This window comes from Harmonia axyridis, chromosome 3, assembly GCF_914767665.1.
Source record: "Harmonia axyridis chromosome 3, icHarAxyr1.1, whole genome shotgun sequence".
In the NCBI taxonomy this organism is placed as follows: domain Eukaryota; kingdom Metazoa; phylum Arthropoda; class Insecta; order Coleoptera; family Coccinellidae; genus Harmonia; species Harmonia axyridis.
The window spans coordinates 42,182,475-42,205,030 of NC_059503.1; the positions used below are offsets into that span (position 1 = coordinate 42,182,475).

Here is a 22,556-nt window from a genome sequence, read left to right on the forward strand (position 1 = left end):
ATATATATATATATATATATATATATATATATATATATATATATATATATATGTTCGGATAGGTTTCCGCGGTAAGAAATATTTGAACTTTGTGTGTTCCGGATTGGACCGCGTCTAATATTTTGTCGTGTTCGACGTTCCTGAGGTCAAAAGAAATACTTTTTTCATTTACCATTTTTTCCGATTCGGCCCTGTTAAAAAAATATAGCCATTTTAAATTTTCAAAATGAGCTAATTCACCCCTGAAAACCGGAACACTGAAGTTTTCTCACGTTTAACATTCCATTTGTTGAACAAAGTAGTGTTTATAATAAAATAAAATAGTTATTCCAATTTTCGTTGACGCTAAAGATTAAATATTCTTCTCTCGATTTCTATTTCATTTTCGATAATAATATAACGAATTGAGTTCGTATTAGCTCTGATACTCATATCCATTCATTCATTATATTTCATTTATATGATATCGTTGTTTACAAGAATTGCCTTTTAACCTTAAAATCTCAAATAAATAATATTCATCTCTGAAAGTTCTAACACAGACTTTAGTAATCTGTGGTTTTAAGTTTGAATTTCAAATTTCGAGTGATGCCAAATATAAACACAGCAGTTCGGTTCGAATAATATATGTTCTAACCTAAAATTTTCATTTACAGTTTACACTTTTATTGTTCTAAGATATTTGTTATGAAATGAAGCATTTGATTTGTTCCAACTATCTCATAAAAATATTGAAATGCATCAATATTTTTGAAGCCATCAGTATGAAAATATGTAAAATATTTTGGCTCTGTAATCAATGGAAAATGTTAGACTCCACTTGTAATCATATTTGTTCCTAATGTGTACCTACATTATAGCCAACTTTACTACTCAATTCATCTTGATTTTGGCATTGAAAATAAATGAGAAGTATTCAATTTAAATATCCACAGTAGAATATCCAGTTTCTTCAAACTCACCTAATTTGTTTTCACATTAAAACAATTATGTCCCTCTTGGAAGTATGTCAATCATATGCTCTAGGATGAAATTCAAATTAGCCAAATATTCTTCAATGAACGTTCAAATTACTTTTGTTGGTTTCTTCGAATTTCTGGTATTTTTATGGGATGTTATGTTCATAATAATGAAACAAAAGAATGTGTATGGAATCTTGTGTTCGGATAAGATGTATCACATCAAAAAAAAGCTATATTTCAAAAATCATTTCCTTCGATACAAATATTTACGAGATCTAGTCGAAAATCACATTTTTTAACGATTTTCAACAGCCTGTATCATTTTAACCGGGCCGAATCGGAAAAAATGGTAAAGAAAAAAGTGATTCTTTTGACCTCAGGAATCTTGGGTTAAAATATATGTACAAGTCAAAGACTCACCCTGTATATATAGAAATAGTCCGGAACACAGAATTCATTTTTACGTTATCCCTACGACTGCAGAACTTGTGGAAATTCTCCCTCTATTCGATCCATCCAATTCACTCCCACCAAACTGGTCATAATGAATCAAATAAGTATAGATGGAGCTAATATTGTTTACATCCCTTCTGTAATTCATCGAACAGGTTTGGCGTTTAATAGCTAATATTGTTTACATCCCTTCTGTAATTCATCGAACAGGTTTGGCGTTTAATATGATACATCTCTAAGAAACATCTTTCCTTTCCACTAACTTCAAGGATTTTGGTGGAATCATAATTCATTGGGTGATCTTTGTCCCGGGCATGGTCTGCTAGGGCACAAATCTTATTCGAATTCTTGATGTCGCTCTTGTGTTGAGCGAGAAGCTTTTGAAGAGAAGGATTGCTCAACACAAGAGCGACATCAAGAATTCAAATAAGATTTGTGCCCTAGCAGACCATACCATACTCAATTGCTATATATATATATATATATACAATTTCAATGTAGTAACCCTGAGGAAGGAACCAATCAGTTCCGAAAGCTTGGTATGAATAAAGAGTAAAACCGAAATCCTTCTTATCAGTCGAATTCCCTTAATAGATTCACGATATTTATAGTACGACTGTTATCTGGAGACAATATATATATATATATATATATATATATATATATATATATATATATATATATATATATATATATATATATATATATATATATATATATATATATATATATTATACGTGAAGTTAAGAGTCTCAGGTATATTTAGATCAATGAGATAAGGGTTTATCGACTCAATGTTTGGAGGAATAAATCAAAAGATGAACTCTTTATTCTGTGCCAAGCTTTCGCATTTTTTAATGCTTCTTCGGGGCTTCTAAAAGAAAGTACAATAATTTTCACAATGAACAATTTAAAATATTTTTTTACACATTGAACTTACCGAATGTGAGATTTTTAAAGTCACTAGCATCATGCATATATATAATAGATAAGAAAAAAAAAAAAAAAAAAAATAATTATAACAGATAACAATGTTAGGATGTTTCGATCTAGGAAATTCAGTGATATAAAAGTGTATCACTGAATTTCCTAGATCGAAACATCCTAACATTCTTATCTATTAGATATATTGCGATCAATAATTTTCTTACGAATTATATAATTATATATATATAATTCGTAAGAAAATTATTGATCGCAATATATCTAATAGATTACAATGTTAGGATGTTTCGATCTAGGAAATTCAGTGATACACTTTTATATCACTGAATTTCCTAGATCGAAACATCCTAACATTGTTATCTGTTATAATTATTTTTTTTTTTTTTTTTTTTCCCCTTCACACTTTCGTGGTTATATAGGATCAACCGGGTGGGAGCACCAAGGTAAAAATCCTGTCGTCACCTTCAATAGGAGTAAAGCACCTGGCGGATGATGTTAACCGTCCCCAGTACAACGGCCTTCTGCATCCAACAGATAGATAGATAATTATATATATATATATATATATATATATCTATATATATATATATATATATATATATATAAAATAATTTTCATGTCTACATTGTTTATTTATGGAATTCACAGGTTATGTTTCAGTCCTGTGTGATTTATATTCAATGTGTTTCTTCTTTGGTTTTTCATTGATCTAGGGGACCATCGTAAAAGTTTTTATATTTTGATATTTCCAATAGATAACTGTATATGGAACTTGAATTGTTCGTATCAGTTTTCTTATTTATTACTTCTCCATTTTTATTTATCTCAATCATTTCATGCATAAGTCTCTTTTGATATTTTTCTGTTTTCAAAACTTTTACACCTTCGAAATCTACACGGTGGTCCATATTATGTGCATGTATAGCTAGAGCACATCTTTCTTTATATTTGGTTATATCCGATTTGTGTAGTGCTACTCTACTTTTAACTCATTGGGAGGTTTGTCCAATGTAATTGCGTTTGCAATCTATACACCCTATTTGGAAGACAACGTTGCTTTTTAGTGGAGTTTGTATGGGGTCTTTTATTCTACTATATAAATTTCTAACTGTTTTTGGATTATACAATGCAATTTTCATAGTATCATCCTTGAATATATTTTTCAATTTTGTTGTTAAGTTGTCAATATTCGGGTATGATGCAAAATGGACGCTCCTTGTATTTTGGTCTTGAATTATTGTGATGTTTGGTTTTCATTATTTGCATAGAGTAGTTTATTCAACATGTTATTTGGATATGCATTTTGTTTCAGAGTTTCTATTAATTTTTTTATTCCATCTTGTTTGAAGCATTCATGACATCTTCTATTTATTCTAGTTTTCATTTGTTTAACAGTGTTTATTTTCACATTTATTCTCTGATTGGATAGAAAGTGGATGATTTTATTTGCATGTGTTTCTTTTCTGTGCCAACTCAGTTTTATTTTGTTATTGTGCCTGTGTGCTTTGGTATCTGAGAAAGGTACTGCTTGTTCGCTATTTTCCATTTCGATAGTAAATTGGAGATTTTCTGAGTGGGAGTTGAAGCATTCAAGTGTAGTGTGGGTTTGATGTTCAGGTACTACCATTATAATGTCATCTACAATTTTTTTTTACGAACAATATTCTGTATGGCAACTTAATTAAACAAGAATCTAAAAAATTATCTATCACATATTGTGCTGAATTGGGGTAAGTTTTGAACCCATTGCACATCCAAACACTTGTAGGTAGAAGTTTTGTCGAAAAGTGCAATAGTTGTTGTCTAGCAAGAAGTCTATTATTTCCATGAACAATTCCATATCTATCGTCGCATGTTCCTTTATGGTATTCCATTTAAGTTTCAGAATATCAATTATTTCCTTTTAGTCTAAATTGCCAAACAAAAACAAATTCCTAGAGACCCCACTCAAACTATACAGAATAAATGTAACGTAACATAAAAAAAAACTACAACAACAAAATCATAAAACAGAAGAACAGACGAAACAAATGAAAATATACAATTCTGTAGGCCCAAGAATATATGGTAATCCAAAGATTCATAAGGAAACCCATTAAGACCGATAGTATCCAGCATAAACAGTCCAATGACTTCACTTTCAAAATTTGTAGCTGATATTCTTAAAACTGCCTATAATTCAGACAATCAATATTATGTGAAGGATTCATTTCAGTTTGCACAGGAGGTAAATGATTTTGAAATACCAGAGCAATACCGATTAATTTCCCTAGATGTTGTAAATTTGTTTGGCAATTTGGACAAAAAGGAAATAATTGATATTCTGAAACTCAAATGAAATACCATAAAGGAACATACGACGATAGATATGGAATTGTTCATGGAAATAATAGACTTCGTGCTAGACAACAACTATTGCACTTTTCGACAAAACGTCTACCTACAAGTGTTTGGCTGTGCAATGGGTTCAAAACTTAACCATGTTTTAGCACAATATGTAATGGATCATTTGTTAGATTCTTGCTTAATTAAGTTGCCATACAGAATATTGTTCGTAAAAAAATTTGTAGATGACATTATAATGGTAGTACCTGAACATCAAACCCACACTACACTTGAATGCTTCAACTCCCAATCCAAATCTCCAATTTACTATCGAAATGGAAAATAGCGAACAAGCAGTACCTTTTTCAGATACCAAAGCACACAGGCACAATAACAAAATAAAACTAAGTTGGCACAGAAAAGAAACACATGCAAATAAAATCATCCACTTTCTATCGAATCAGAGAATAAATGTGAAAATAAACACTGTTAAACAAATGAAAACTAGAATAAATAGAATATGTCATGAATCCTAACAAGATGGAATAAAAAAATTAATAGAAACTCTGAAACAAAATGCATATCCAAATAACATGTTGAATATACTACTCTATGCAAATAATGAAAACCAAACATCACAACAAATACAAGACCAAAATACAAGGAGAATCCATTTTGCATCATAACCGAATATTGATAACTTAACAACAAAATTGAAAAATATATTCAAGGATGAGACTGTATAAATTGCAGTGTATAATCCAAAAACAGTTAGAAATTTATATAGTAGAATAAAAGACCCCATACAAACTCCTCTAAAAAGCAACGTTGTCTACTAAATAGAGTGTATAGATTGCAAACGTAATTACATTGGACAAACCTCCCAATGGGTTAAAAGTAGAGTAGCACTACACAAATCGGATATAACCAAATATAAAAAAAGATGTGCTCTAGCTATACATGCACATTGAATGGACCACCGTATAGATTTCGAAGGTGTAAACGTTTTAAAAACTGAGAAAAATTATTAAAAGAGACTTATCCATGAAATGATTGAGATAAATAAAAATGAAGAAGTAATAAATAAGAAAACTGATACGAGCAAATCAAGTTCCATAAACAGTTATCCATTGGAAATATCAAAATATTAAACCTTTTACGATGGTCCCCTAGATGATTGAAAAAACAAAGAAGAAAAGATGTTGAATATAAATCACAGAGGACTGAAACATAACCTGTGAATTCCAAAAACAAACAATGGTGACATGAAAATTATTTTAATATGTATAAGTATGATCTGGCTAATTTCTGTTTACTGTACCTGTGAAAATGTTTTTAAACTAAAATATAATTGTACTTTTATGTAGAAGCCCTGAAGAAGCATTAAATAAATAAATACGAAAGCTTGGCATAGAATAAAGAGTCCACTTTCTTTTTCCTCCAAAAAATCGACATATTGTATTATAACGCTTTCAGATTTCTGAAAGACTCTAACAATTAAAAATGTTGTGAATATTTTTTATTGTTTGAACGTCTGATGAATTTTCTTTCTAAAATGTTCAATTGAATGCCATCTGAAAGCTTCATGATACACTATTTTTTGTACTTTCTTTTATCACTAATGAAAAAATTACTCGGTTATCTCGAAAATGGTAAATTCTAGTTCTGTTGATTTCAGAAATGAAACAATTTCTTAGAAAAGAGACAGTTGTGTTGATTTTCAATGAGGAAAAGATCATCGCACTCCTATATCTACATGATTGGATAATTTTGGCAGGAGACACTTGCTTTATTCGAAACATCACAGACTTCAATACCTAAAAATTGAAACAATGAATGTTATAATACTAGAGTTATAAGTAAAAAAAAATTTTTCACACCCTGTTTGTTAGGATATATGTTTGAGAGGGGTCTACACCGTTTCAACAATCAGTTCAAAAATTAGTTCGCTTTATTTTACGCTAAAGACCATCGATTTATATGAAGTTTCACTATTATTATGAAAAGTTCGTTTTTGCGGAAAGTACTTTTTAAAACATTTTTTGGAATGGCGAAAAAAAAAGAATTAGATTATTTTTTTTTTTGGAAAATATAATATGCATGATATAACTTTTCCAACAAACATTATTTTTTTATGAATTTTCACATAACGATATTTTACAAAAATTCTTGTCGAAGGCTGAAAATGCGTTTTTCCTAAAATTAAACATGTAAAAACGTATTTTCAATTCTTGCATGTGGTAGAAAAGACGATACATCAGAGGAACGTTTGAGATTGCTTTACTCCACCTGAAAATTGGTGAGATCTCAAAAACACTGAGGAGACCGGAGTAGTTAAACTTTGGCAGATCACGAGAAAGTCACGTGGTATGAACCCCTCTTAAAGTTTTTTTTTCATCCAACGCCAAAATTATTGTACTAAAATCTGGACCACCCTGTATATGTTGATTGTATATTTTCACATAACATCAGGGGATTGATATTTTCTGAAAGATGTTTGAAAAGAAGACTAATGAAATGAAAATAAACGACATAATAAATTATGGAAATTCTAAAGCATTTATTCTAAAATACGATAATTGTTATTTCGGGTGATACCTCTTAGTTGATTAATAATATTTGAAACGATCCGGTAACAAACGCATCCTTATGTATCTGCAGCGATGCACCAGCGAATACCCTCGCCAAGAGAGCTGCAAGTACATACACAGAGCATATTGCAGAGGGCGCTCATTAAAAAGAGACTAGAAGAACAGCAGGTTAACTTCCGTAAGAAGCAGGAGATGCAGCAGATGCCCAACAGCAGTTCAACAAACAAGAATGTATCGTCCCCGCCGACGCCTTTGGCATTCACGCCCACCTCGGTTCTACGTAAAATGACAGCTGATAAGGAGGATGGTAAGTTTGGTGTTGCGGAGGTGGTGGCTTATTTGTAACATAGTGAATGCATTTAAGAGTTCTGTTTTAGAATAGCAGGATTGTTTTGAACATGTTTTCCTTAATTTTGGGTATTGTGTTCAATGTTTTGTTTTTTGTTTATAACATAGTTTATAAAATTTGGGGACAGGATAGGCAAGAGGCACGATGATATGTAACGTATAGGCATTCATGATTAGAATAATATTTTGCTTCCTGTTATCTGAAATTAAATTAAACCTTCGATAACTACATCTACATCTAGAATTCGAATATAAACTTATCAAATAGTAAACAAGATTTCCCAAATTGAGCCGTGCCATTTCAAAATAAAGTGACAGCTATATTTAAAAAGTAAGAGTAGATTAAAGCTGTATTTAGTATATAAACTAGTTTATCCGGTGAATATTCAGTTGACCCCAACTAAAATAAAAAATATTTTCGGTTAAAACTGATTTCTGGCTTGAATTTTTTGAAGACAGTTGTTTTTGGTACGAATGTTGTGTAATGGAATTTATTACTTTAGTACACTAGTGCAATACCCAACGGACAACAAGCAATATTATCGACTGTATGTATTGATGTATATCCAATTCATTTGTATGGCGACTTACGTATACCGACTCAACGTGATATCATTATCATTGCTAGTTGCTTAGTGTTCCGGTATGAGAGCTTACTTAGGTGAAAATTTCTTGTGAATGAACTATAGACTTTGATTTTAATGATTTCGAATCGATTTAGGTAAAAGATATCCGAAAATGAAAGGGATGGAAGTATTTTATGGAAGAATGTCAAGTGGATTATAAAATTAACGTTGTCTCATCATTTGATGAGACAAACTTTCTCCAATGATATTCTGTCCTTTCATTGATTTGAGAATTTTCAAGAATTTTGGCATAGCATGAAGAAGAAATTTATGGCAGTTTAGGTTTGAGTGGTGTCGTCTAATAAATCTGTATTTGATTCTTCGAAAATCTGTGATCTAGAGTGTTCTGTGTTACCTGTCTCCCTCAATACCACAAATCATGTTAGTTGTAACGAGAAAGAAATTACTGTTATTGCATTTTTTATCAAAACATTCTTCTCTGCATTCAACAACCTAGGTGCGGTAATAATTTAGAAACGATATCTTATATGAAAAACTTTCAGCAATTTTTTTGGAGTGCCCTAAGATTTATCCCATCAAATATAAAAATTTCTCAATGCAATAACTTCCTATATATTTCCTATAACGAATATCTAGTTGACATTCTTTCACTAACTACATCCAGTCTCTATATAATTATTCCTGTGAATAATTCAAAGTCATCGTAGATATATCGCGATAAATTTGTTTCTCTATGTCAGTATCGTAATGAGTTCATTACAATTCTAAAAACAATGCTGTAATTAACTCATTACAGCACTGTTTTCAGTTATATTTTTCGATTTGTGGTTGTTTACACTGACTTCCGATCAAATTTCAACGCGTCAATTGTCAATACAATATGATTTAGATAAAGTGAAAAATTGTCAATACAAGATGATTTAGATAAAGTGAAATGATTTGCAACTTTATTCGCATTTCTCTTAATTCTGGTGGTGTTAAATCGATTTCGTCTGACATATTTCACGAATTTAATGCGTATTTATAAATCATTTCAAAATTCGAAATGTATGATTCAAATTCAAAATCCGTAATATGTCAATTTTCGTAATAGTTACACCTACTGCCAAGATACAATATAAAAGTCACTAGGATGTATAATCTGAATTTCGACAATATTTCACAAAACTTGACTGAAATAGAGAAGTTTGTTTTTATTGGAAACTTCGTTTGACTTGTGAAATCTCAATCTCTGTCACTACTGAAAATATTGGATGTGACAACATATTCATGATAGAAACCTATATTTATATATAAATAATGAAGTAGAAAGTAGATCCAAATCTGTCGAGAAGAAAAAATAGGAAACAAATGACTCAGGATACTTATTCTGTAGGAAATAAGGATTCCAAGAACATAGAGGCTAACAAGTTTCAACAGGGCAGAGCTGTAGTTGGAGCCAGAATGCAACAACAACCTCAACAGCAGAACAACCAGTGGAACAGTCAGTATCACTCAAAACAACGTAAGTTTATTTCAAGATCTGCCGAGTTGGATGAGTAGTTACAATGTGAATTATTTCCAAATACAGTTTCTAGCTATCAAAACCACTACGACCATAACTCAGGTCTAATGCTTTTCTTTGATTGAATAAGCTTCGTTGTTTTGATAGTCCTGAAGATGACTCTTACAACTATCTGTATCCCAATTGTATTCTACAAAATTTCTTCTCATTACTGAGGATATCTGTCGAAAAGTGGGACACAAACAGTTTTTGTTTTATGTCGATACCTTGGCAGTGTTTCCAAAAATTATGTAATGTTTATTTCCTTTCAACAAGCCTAATTTAGCCTTTCATTATTATCCTTCTTTTATCTTTTATTCAATGAAAATATGATCATTTTTACTGGCACTTTGGGTCGGAGCACTTGACCTGCAAAGAAATCCAGACGCCGCGGTAGTTTTCACTCCATATAGGTAGAAAAACCTTTGGAATAATGGGGCAAGGCACATGGGAAGCGCTATCAGGTACCCGCAAGCTTATTTATGTGCACCGGGCCTTTCTGGAATATTTAATGATAATAATAATAATTAAAATGTTTATTTGACCCACATACATTTAGTTATGAATTTACGGAATATGACGGAGTATGACAATCTGTAGTTGCTATAGCTTCCTTGACTCCTTCCTGTTTATGCTATGGCTTCCTTGACTCCTTCGACATTTTGGCGGTGGTTATTCATAGACCGCTGATTATCTTTTCCTGACATTATTTGATTCACGCCATTAACTATTCAAATGATTTTTAGGTCTAATATTAACAATTAACCGGTATAAGAGGTTCAATAAAATTTTACAGTCATAAAGGGTGATTCATTGATAAATAGGGCCTATCTCTTTATAATCAAGATACAGTGTTTTATTGATTTTGTCAATTTCTTCAGTTACCCATAACTTTCGAACCATCATATTTTCATGATATTTGGTACGTTAATTATATTATGTTATACACACATCGGAAAAGTCTAAGGATATTCTTCGAAATGATTGGTTTTGAGTTAAATGAAAGAAAATTCGAGGAAATTATGTATAGATGTATTCAATAATTGTTTATATACTTCAAATAAACCGAAATTTTTATAATGAAAAAGTGAAAAACTGAAAAAAATCGAAGTCTCTAAATTGCGAAAAACATAGTAATTATTCTTAGTAATTTTTTATGGAAAATCAATTCAAGTTTGGCATTTAATACAATGTGTGGCCTCCTCGTTGATTAATTACGGCTCTACACCTACGATTCATAGACAAAATCAGATTGTTTAGGTCTTCCTGATTTAAATTTGTCCATTCACCTGTCAGAAGCTCCCTGAATTCTAAAACATTTCGGACGTTTCCCATATTTGGCGTAATCCTTCTTTGAAGCATGTCCCATACATGTTCTATCGGATTCAGGTCCGGAGATTGTGCTGGCCATGGCAAAACATCAATTCCCTCATTATCCAACCATTGTGTCACAATACGAGCGGTATGGGGACGAGCATTGTCATGCATCAAATGGAAGTTTTCACCAACAGCTTCTGCATAAGGTTGTACAATTGGTTGCAGAATATTTTCCAAATATTGCTGAGCTCTTAGAAAACCATCAGGAAAAACGAGCTCTGTTCTACGTCCAATGGAAATTCCTCCCCACACCATAATTGTACCACCTCTATAACGGTGTACTTCCTGGACGTGTCTCAAGCGTTCTAAATTACCAGATCGTCTCCATAGTCTTATTCGACGAGAATCTGGATGATATCCGAATCTTGATTCATCTGTGAATAAAACTGTGGACCACTCATTGACACCCCAATTTTGAAACTCACGACACCAATTCAATCTTGCAGCGCGATTTCCTCTGGAAAGTGGTGGACACCTAATGGGCCGTCGGGAATGAAGATCGGCTTCATGAAGACGATTCCTCACAGTATCTCGCCCAATGGTCAAATTATGAGCCCGTTGAAATTCCATAACCAACTCAGGAGCCGTTATAGTGGGTTGCCTTCGGGCGGTCAAAACCAAAAATCTGTCTTGAATAGCAGTTGTACAACGTCCACGTCCTGGATGATTTTCGGCAGGATTTCCAGTTGTTCTGAAACGCCTCCACAAACGACTTATAACACTTTGTGAAACACCCATTCGCTCAGCTGCATCGACTTGTCTCATGCCCCCTTCAAATAAACCAACCACTCGATTCATCTCTTCCAAAGTTAAATGATGTCGTTCCATAATAAAAAGAAGTTGATAGAAAAATATTGTCGATGTTATAACTCAAAATCGATCTAACGAATGCATGAAATGATTAAAATCAAATACAGAAATTTTAACTGCGACATTCATTTTTTTTATTTTTATCATATCTCCCATATTTTCTTGGCTAGCATATGTATACAACCAAAATTCATTCCGCATGATGATTTCAATTGATAGTCTGCAAAAAACTTGAGATAAAAGCAATATGCGATTTACCATGCGAGATATACTGAAATATCCTTAGACTTTTCCGATGTGTGTATTATGTTTACTTCATACAGACAAAGCAACTGAATTTTTTCCAAGTCCGTGCTATACTCCCTATATACAGGGTGATTCCGGAGGAGACTGTCAGATTTCAAGAGAAGTTTACACTAATCAAGGCAGTTTCGAAACAATGTTCGGTTTATGGTTGAAGGCCTTTATTGAGAGTCTACAGAGTGATTTGTCGGATTCGACCGATTTTTCTTTTATTCATAACTTTTGTATGGCTTGATCAATATTGATGAAATTTTTGAAGATGAATAATATCCTTATTTCGCTCCAAGGCAGTGAGAACATTCTGAACTAGATAGTAAAGCTGTGTCGTCCAATGATACAAAGATCTTCCTGAGTTCTAAAGTAGTTTGTTCAAATTCGAAATTCAATGTTTCCGCAAAAATATGAGGGCCAACTAAATTTTCGTCTATTGTTTCATGCCAAATATTGGCAGAATATCTGTGTTGTGTATTATGACTTTTCTTCAAATGCGGGTAGTCTCTTGTCCATTCGTGGGAATTATGGATATTAAAAATTCCGTTCTTATTAAACATAGCCTCGTCGATGAGGCTACTGTAATGACTTACTTCCACCCAGTATTTTGACAATTTTTGCTGACGATACGTCAATTGTCATATCTGCTGGTTCTAAGGAAGATCTAATGAGTCAGCTGAAACATCCCTTTCAGGTGTTTGTGGAATTGTGTAGAAAGAATGCACTGATGGTTAATATAGGAAAAACTAAATGAGTCCCATTCAAAACTAAGAGTTCCCATGATGGTGTGTTTTTAGTTTGAGGGCTTCAACATCCAATCCGTGGACTGCACAAAGTTTCTGCAGAAATTCGTGGATCGCCATCTGAGATGGGAGCAGCAGTTAGATGCTCTCTGTAGAAGGGTGAATAGTTTCCGTTCCGCTATTTCGCGCTAAAGCAATCCATGCCACAGTCATGTTGTCAGTGTTATTACGGCCTAGTATACTGACACCTTTCATATAATGTGGTATTTTTTGGTGACTCTGTGCACAGTAAGGGAATGTTCATTGCACAAAAGAGGGTAATGCGTACTTTATTCAGCATACCCCATAGAGACTCTTGAAAACCTTTTTTTTGCGGTCCACATGATTCTCACCATCCTCAATTTGATAAAACTATTTTTCATACATTCGAAAGAGCTTTGTATCATTGGACGTTACAGTTTCACTATCTAGTTCAGAATATTTTCACTGCCTTGGAGTGAAATAACGATAGTGTTCATCTTCAAAATAGTATATTGTGCAACAAGTGGGGAAAGTCCAACTTTTCTCGCGAGTGTGGAAGTTTTAGCACGAGCCTGAAAGGCGAGTGCCGCAAACACACGAGCGAGCAAAGAACTTTCTCCACATGTTGCACACTATACTTCTCCTACAACTGCACAAATTTCAATAATTCAAGTAATGGACTTGATTTGAATCAAAATGACCTTCGTTGACAGTATGTGCTAATTTATTGCGTTTCCATAGAAACGACTCATAAACCCAATTTCATTGGTCTACCAAGGGAGGTGTGGGCAAAGTGCCGTGGGGAATAATATTTCCCACAGTATGCGCAATACATAGTTTTGCAATTGAGTAAACTATGCAGAATACGCTACTTTTCATAGCAGTTGTAGGAAAAATTTTTTTAGGAAAACTGGACGTGTGCCAAAAAAAATAAAAACGCTCCAGTAATGTAAACTTATGGTAGAATCTGAAGGAGGTAGCGAATTTTTGAAAGCGGAATGTACAGGGTGTTTTTTCAACCTGCAAATTTAATATGAACTTATCATATCTCCCACCCTGTATTTCTGAGAAAGTGTTGGATTTATTGAAAGTAAACAATCATAGTGTTCTACACTGAAAATTTCATCAATATTGATCGAGCCATACCAAAGTTATGAATAAAAGAAAAAAATCGGTCGAATCAGACAAATCACCCTGTAGACTCTCAGTAAAGGCCCCCAACACAAAACCAAACCTTGTTTCGAAACTTCCTTGACTAATGTAAACTTCTCCTAAAATCTGACGGTCTCCTCCGGAATCACCCTGTATACATGGTGAGTCTTTGAGTTGTACATATATTTCATCCGATGTATCCTGAGATCAAAAGAAACACTTTTTTCCTTCACGATTTTTTTGGACTCTACCCGGTTAAAAAAATAAGGCTGTTGAAAATCGATGAAAAAATTCAATTTGCAGCTATATCTCGTAAATTTATTCTATCGAAAGAAAGAATTTTTGGAATATAGCTTTTCCCTAATGTTATACATCTTCTCCGAAAACAAAATTCCATCCTCATCTTTCAGTTCCTTCATTATATGAACATTACATTCCATAAAAATACCAGAAATTCGAAGAACTCAACACTTGAATATAACTTGAATGCTCATTAATAAATACTTGGCTGATTTGAAAAATAAAAGTATTAATATTTTTTCGTACAAAGCGCCGTTTTCGAGTAATTTGATCTCAAAAAGATATATCTGTGAAATTCAAAAAATTGGGTTGAATGAAACTCTGTTCTCTTGTGGATAAAAAACCACAGAAATCACAAATTATTGAGTTTTGGCACAAACTGGTAATATGATCCTTCATTCAAATCAACATTCTATTTTGAAGAATCCAGATCACACTCGAAGGTCATGTTTAAAAAAGTTTTCACCAAATAGTCCAATTATAATGACATTATCAAGATCTGAAAATCCCATTAAAGACTGCTGATATCGAACATTACTGTATTCTTCTTCAGGTCATTCAAGCTTACATCGGTACATACCGATAGGTACATACTAAACGAATTTTCATGAGATGGAGATTAGAATACTTTTATTCTTTTGCTATTCGATTAATTCATCCTAGAATATATGATTTGACATACTTTAAAAAGGGCCGAAATATTATTTTGATGTGAAAACAAATAAAGTGAGTTGACAGAAACAGGATATTCATTTGTTTAATTCATATTGGATACTTCTAGTTTATTTTCAATGACAAAATCAAGCTGAATCAAGTAGCAGAGTTGAGTATAATGTATAAACAAATATGATTACAAGTGGAGTCTAACTCATCCATTTTCCGTTGAATACAGAGCCATAACATTTCATTTCCATGTTTTCATACTGCTGATGGGTTCAAAAATATTGAAATGGATCAATATTTTTATGAGATAGTTGAAACAAATCAAATGCTTCATTTTATAAAGGAATTGCTTTGTTTCAGAATGCACAGTGATTTTTTTGTATCCATAGGATTTTTTAGAAATTACACTTAAATTTCTTGAAAATTTGTACGGTACAATAATCTGTTGGGTTTCTTCAAATTTTTGATGATTTTTTTTATGCTTACATATATTACAACAATAACAGTGTAAACAGTAAATTCTGTAAATGAATATCTTAGGTTAGAACATATATTTCTCGAAATTTTAATTTAATTTTATATTTTTAATTTAATTTATATCAGTTATATTGTGAATTTTGAGTATTAGGCTGGGTTCTACTAACTTAAATAAATTTTGATCATGCAAATTTAGAATTATATTTATATTTTTCAAACAAACAAGAATATCTTAACTAAACTTATCTAAGATTATCTTATATTATTTTTCGTTCGATGTCCTTTTGAATTGAGTTGAATCTTTCTTAATAAATTTCAATATATTGATTTTTCAAATTTCATTTTATTTGTTCTGCCTTCTATCAAACTTATAATATTCTTTTGCTTCCTGTTTCTTTTATATTGTTATATATTTAATTTATTCAATTTCCTTCAATTTTACACTTCTGCCTTTCTGTATTAAATTCACGTTTTATTCCAATTTTTTATTTTGACGTCTCTATTCAATTCTTTTTCTGGCTATCGTGGATTTTCAATTTTCATTCCTCTCTTCGTTTCCATATTTCGTCTATGAACTGTAATATCTATGCCACTGTCTATGATACTGTCACTCTATTATAGATTTTCTTACTCAACTAAACTTTAATAACAAACATATCAACTATTTCTAAATCTGAATATTATGTATAAAACTAAATGATATCTTTGAAACCAATTGAGAATTTTATTTATATTTATTTTTATTGCATTTATACTTGAATTTTAATGACTCTAAAATTTTTGATTAATAAAACCATATCAGTACCTATTGATAGATTTAGGAATTTTTGTCATTCTAGTGTTCTGTGTTTAAATTTGGCAACACTCGAAATTTGAAGTTCAAACTTAGAACCACAGATCACTAATATTTTAGAACTTCCACAGATGAATATCATTTATTTGAAAATCTATGGTTAAAATGGTAATTCTTGTTCGAAATAAACAACGATAATAAGTGAATGAATATTAATTTTAGAGCTAATGTGGGTGGTAGCGAGCTCAATTCGTTATTATTATCGGAAATGAAATAGAAAATCAAGTGAAAAATATTTAATCTTTAGCGTCAACGAAATTGAATTATAAATACTACTTCCTTTCATTGAAAGTTGAAAGTGAGTTTATGATGGTTTTTCTTATATAGTAGCTTATTTCCAAGGTCCAAATGGTACCTACATCTTATGCTTAGAAAAACTTCAGTGTTCCGGTTTCCAGCTCATTATGAAAAATAAATCGAGCTATATCTTTTCATCTAGGCCGAATCGGAAAAAATGGTGAAGGAAAAAAGTTTTCCTTTTAACCTGAAGAATCTACTGTTAAAATATATGTACAAGTCAAGGACACACCCTGTACAGGGTGGGCAAATTTCGATGTTTTAGCACTACAACTTTTGAACCAGAGGAGATAGACAAAATCTGATACCCACTTCTCGATCTCTTTTTCTGAGAAACTAACAAGGGTAGTATTCATTTTGGGCCACCTTCTTTTGTTTTCGAGTTATACGCGAAAATTGGAAAAGGGCGATATCGAAAAACATTTATATCTCCGCTAATACTGATGATAGAGCTCTGAAATTAAAACATTATACAGGCACTTTTTCACGTAGAATCCAGTGGCGTGCTTGTATTTTCAAAAGGGTTTTTAATTACGAAGCAATGACCCAAAGTTATGTTTTTTCAAATGGGAACACTAGATTTTTGTGCCATTTTCTGAAAGCTTAATTTTTCCTGATTTCAAAAATATATAACATCGTATGATTCGTATCAAAATAAATAACAGAAAATGGTCAAAAACCATTTTTTACTTAAGAGTCTCAATATTTCTATGGTTTCAACTGTTGATGAGCCTTTCTATAACAAGAGCAGTGTCCTTCCGTCAATCTGATTATTTCTATGCTTTTCACTTATTTCTACAAATTTCAAATATTTATCTATTGAAATATCGAGAAGAGGTGTCGACTGTGCATTGTGCAATTGCATTATTAGGTTAAATAATATTTCTTGTTTGTCCCTCCGTAATTAAATTGTTGAGTTCAATCATATATGCATTGTTTCATATGCTGTTTAAAATGAATTGGTATAGTATATCCAAAGTCACTTGAACTAGTCTATAAAAACGCTTGGCCAGAGATAATTGCAAAACAGTCATAAACCATAGGCGCACACTTTTCAAACCCTTGAGTTGAAAATAATATTTTTGCGTATGTATAAGACTCAGATATCGATTCTTTCAGAAAATTTGTGACGTGAGTAGCTTTCGATGTTACATAAAAAATGATACTTTGTCATTCTACAGTGTAATAATTTGGTTATTCTTTATTCTCGACCTGTAATATACTATCAAGGAACGTTACCAACAATGATGAACTGATCGTTGCATAGAATTATAAGAGCACGATGTTTGAGATTAATTCGGAAATGTTCTGTCTGAACTAGGGTAGAATGGGTGCATGACCTTGAGATCCTTGAGTGACATCAAGTCACTCAAAAAGTTTTTTGGAAAAAACCTATATTTTTTATTCATTCAGTCAATTTTACGTAGGTATAAAGAGAAAGGGGTCTCAAGCGAATCCTATACTTAAAGAGTTATCGAGGAAAAACTTGAAATAAGGAAAACTGCAATTTCTCTTTGAATAGAGTAGTCCATGATTTCCAGAAAACATAAAAAGAAACTAAAAATTCGAAATTTCATGAATTGTAATGACTTATTCGTTAAGATGGTTGAAAATCCATAAACCAATAAAGTTTTCAATTACGAATAATTAATGACATTTCATGAAATGTCAAATTTAGTTATCCAAATTTCGATTTTAGTTTCTATATTTTCCGGAAGTCATAGACCGAGTCAAAGACTACTCCACTCAGTTAGAAATTGTAGTATTTCCTCAGTTCAAGTTTTTCCTCGATAACTCTTAAATTTTTCGTATTCAGAATCAGAATAACTATTCAAAGATATATGTAACCTATTATTAAAACTGTCCCGACTGATGGCAGGAAATGGTGAAATATTTATATTTTCTATAAAATACTTGATTGATTTTTCGATCTGGCTACGTAGCTGCTAATTTGACGTACTAAGAGCCTCAACATCATATGCCTATTCTACATGATTTCTCAAACCAGTAATAACATTGCTAAAATCAGAAAATGTAATGAAAATTTTGTTGGTTAATCTCAATTTAATCAATTCTTCGTTCAGTGGAATGAAGATATTTAGGATGCGAAATCATTTTCTTCAGAACCCGTCATATATCAATTCTGACTTGGAAAGTAAATGGAGGAATAGATTTGATTGCGAAATATTCATCTTTTTTTACATAAGCCATAGAATTGTGCCAAACATCATAGTCGAAATCATTAAAAGCATCAGTCACACAAAGAACTAAAACTACGTAAAAATGCATTTCAATAATACCCCTATGGACCACACTGGTCTATGCGAATTATCAGAAAGTTATTAAGAAGTGATAGATGCAGCCAATGAGTGTAACCAAAAACGCTCTCAAAGTGGAAAGGGGAATACGAGGGGAAATATTCAGCCAATAAGATCAATCAAATCGGGACATTCTTGTTTCCAAGACGATTTGCTAAATACCGGGGTTTATTTGAGAGTATTGATAGCAATATTTTCATAAATTCCAAAAGAATTTCTGAAAACTTGGACAACCCTTGTATAATTGAAATATTCAGGCTTCCTCCAAGTGACTTTGGATATACTATACTTGTGCGTATTGATTCTGGAGACCTATGTAAATAATCTCCTGATACATGGCATCTCAATACAACTCTTTCGATTGAAAAATTCGATCTTGTGGTTTTTCCGTTATTTCCAAATCAATTTTTAGATAAAAAATTTATAAAACATCTAGATTCGAATTTTGTAGAAATAAGTGAAAAGCATAGAAATAATCAGATTGACGGAAGGACACTGCTCTTGTTATAGAAAGCTCAATTTTTCTGTGTTCATCAACAGTTGAAACCATAGAAATATTGAGACTCTTAGGTGAAAAGAGGTTTTTGGTCATTTTCTATTATTTATATTGATCCGAATCATACGATGTTATATATTTTTAAAATCAGAAAAAATCAAGCTTACAGAAAATGACACAAAAATCTAGTGTTCCCATTTGAAAAAACATAACTTTGGGTCATAGCTTCGTAATTAAAAACCCTTTTGGAAATACGAGCACGCCACTGGATTCTACGTAAAAAAGTGCCTATATAATGTTTTAATTTCAGAGCTCTATCATCAGTATTAGCGGAGATTTGCCCACCCTGTACATTTTACCTGGAAAAAATTCCGAACTTGATGAAACATCTCAAGGTTGTTCGGGGTTGTGGGATGACTATGTCAAGTTATCCAACACGAGGACTCTATGCTAACTCGAGGAGGGCCGAAGAACCTCAACATTTTGGGACTTTTTTCAGTTTTTTGCTCATCACTTCAGAAATAAGTAGTTTTCGATCAAAACATTCATTCAAAGTTGTAGAGAAATAAATTCCCTACACTTTGTATTCACATACTCTTTCGTAAAACTTATATCAACCAAGAAACAGGCGATAAAAATTAGAGGAATTTTCTCAAAATGGCAAAAATTTGAAAAAACGAAGATTTTGGCGCTCTATCTATCAATTACTATCGGTTATGGTAAATATATTCACTCATCAATATCGACAATCGACATTCTGAAATATAAGGAGGGGGAGGTAGAATAAATTGAAAAAAATAATTGAAATAAGAATAAGCTGTGGAGCATTGAATTCGCTAGAATTTTGTATTTATAAAACGAGAAATAACCAATCGAAATTAGAAGAATTTTCTGAAAATGGCAAAAAACGAAGTTGAACGATGCATTCTTTCCCATTGCCGGTGAAGTAGACTTCGGTGCCAAAAATGCAATGTATGTAATTGATGCAGACAAAATTTTTGAATAAAATACTTGAAATACAAATAATTTCTTTTATTATTAATCGGTGCAGGGTTCCTGCTATATAGAGTGGTTTAGACGATCTCAAGTGGAGCAAAATTCCGGGTAGTCTGCCAAAACGACGTGGACTACATCAAAAGGCACTTTGGGAGCAATACCATAGTGGTTTTTGATGGTTATCCTATTGGGACAAGGTAGTAGAAAGTTATCGGCGTTCCTTTCTGAACCCCTCTACTATTTGTATATTCCAAGAATACTTCAGTCAGCACCATCACGCGGACACAAACAAGATTAATTTTATAACTTTGCTGAAGGGTGAACTGGAAACCAAGGGGATCCAAGTCAAGCAGGCAATAGAAGACTGATGTTTTGAACGTTCAGTTTCCGAGGAGTACAACAGTGTAGTCATTAGAGGGGAAGACATTGATCTTCTAGTGCTGCTGAATGCTACGGAAATTTCAAAAGAGGAAAGTCTACTTCCAGAAAAGTGGGAAGGGTATCACACCAACAGTCCTCTATTTTTCCACTCTTTCAAACACAGTCCCAATTTCCTACACGCTATAAGTGGGTGCGAGCGACACCATCTCAGCCCCCTTCGGTATTGTAAAGAAGATGATGATATAGATGTATAAGATGAACTTCAACCTCTCCGCAATGTTGAAGTTCCAGAGGCAGCTCCAGCTCAAATTGCTGAATTTGGAGAGAGGTTCTTGTTGAATCAGTATGGGAGTAACATTGAAAGTGGCAACCTCGATAATCTGTGATACCGCATATTTACCACTTTCGTGACAAAGCCAAAATACCAACTTGCCAAACTACCAAACGGCAGATATGCCGCTAAGTACCATTTATTTTGGACTTACCGACAAGTCCGTACTTGGATGGAAAGTCAAGGATATACGAAAAGCTGCCATCTCCTTGGGGATGGAAGATTACCGAACGAGGTGGGTATGATTATACTCATCCTTTTCTGAAAAAGTAGCCAGTGTTAATTGAGTGATTCATATACAGGGTGTTTCCTAAACATGCGGCAAAAATTCAGGGGGTTGTTCCTTGGACTATTCTAAGAATATTTTGTCCTTTGATGATTTTTGAAAAACCTATTTGTTTCGAAGATATAGGGGAAACAAAATTTCAGATAATAACATTTTATTATGAAAAATTACATGAAAATTCAACTCAACCTACAAAAACTGTTGAAAATGACCACCTCTAGCCAGCATACAAGCATCCAATCTTCTCCTCATTGACTGCCGAACCCTTTCAAAAACACCAGGATCATTTCTTATTAAGTTACACCCAGCAATGATCCGATTTCGCAAGTCTTCCACATTTTCTACTGGAGTGGTATAAACTAATGATTTTAGATGGCCCCATAGGAAATAATCTAAGGGGTTTAGTAATTGGAATGTTGTTAAACAAATTTAAAAATAAATTGTACCTACTTAGTAAACACAGTGCGGTACGCATTTTTATTTAAACTATTATTAATTTTAAAAATATGAAAAATGTTGTTCGCCCTGTATCTTCGAAACAAAGAGGTTTTTCAAAAATCATCCAAGGACAAAACATGCTTAAAATAGTCCAAGGAACAACCCCCTGAATTTTTGCCGCATGTTTAGGAAACACCCTGTATATAGGTATGGTTTCCATCATCCAAACAATGGATGCTGCCCCCAGAGCAGCTACTCCGAATAGTACGCTGCACGTGAACAACTAGATGCACCTCAGGCTGCACTGCGAGGGCACAGGATGCGGAAACGGCCCTCACCCCGACACTAACGAATTTGATACTGCGACGATAGTGAGTAAAATCTCACCCTTAGACCTCTTCTAGGCATGTCCATGGACACCGAAAATATGAATTACGACGACGACGAGGATGGTGAATCAACCCTCAAGCGCTCCAAATTATTGGCGGCTCCAGCATGTTCTTGTACATAAATTGTATACCTTTGCTTGTATTATTGTATGTACTCCCATTATTCTTATTCCAATCATT

General features: G+C 32.7%; 1 protein-coding gene across 18 annotated transcripts in view; it reads left to right on the top strand.

The window, feature by feature from the left end:
* LOC123676324 (eukaryotic translation initiation factor 4E transporter-like) overlaps positions 1 to 22,556 on the top strand; it is a 209,863-nt gene that overhangs the window by 119,677 nt on the left and 67,630 nt on the right. For 8 of the 18 annotated variants that reach the window (XM_045612154.1, XM_045612155.1, XM_045612153.1 and 5 more), the window contains 2 exons: positions 7,347 to 7,583; positions 9,587 to 9,715. The exons of 2 other annotated variants lie outside the window; for them this stretch is intronic. In XM_045612154.1, the coding sequence (XP_045468110.1) occupies positions 7,347 to 7,583; positions 9,587 to 9,715 (366 nt within the window). The remainder of the gene's footprint in view (positions 1 to 7,346; positions 7,584 to 9,586; positions 9,716 to 22,556) is intronic. 8 more of the 18 variants (XM_045612168.1, XM_045612170.1, XM_045612169.1 and 5 more) reach the window with 1 other exon arrangement.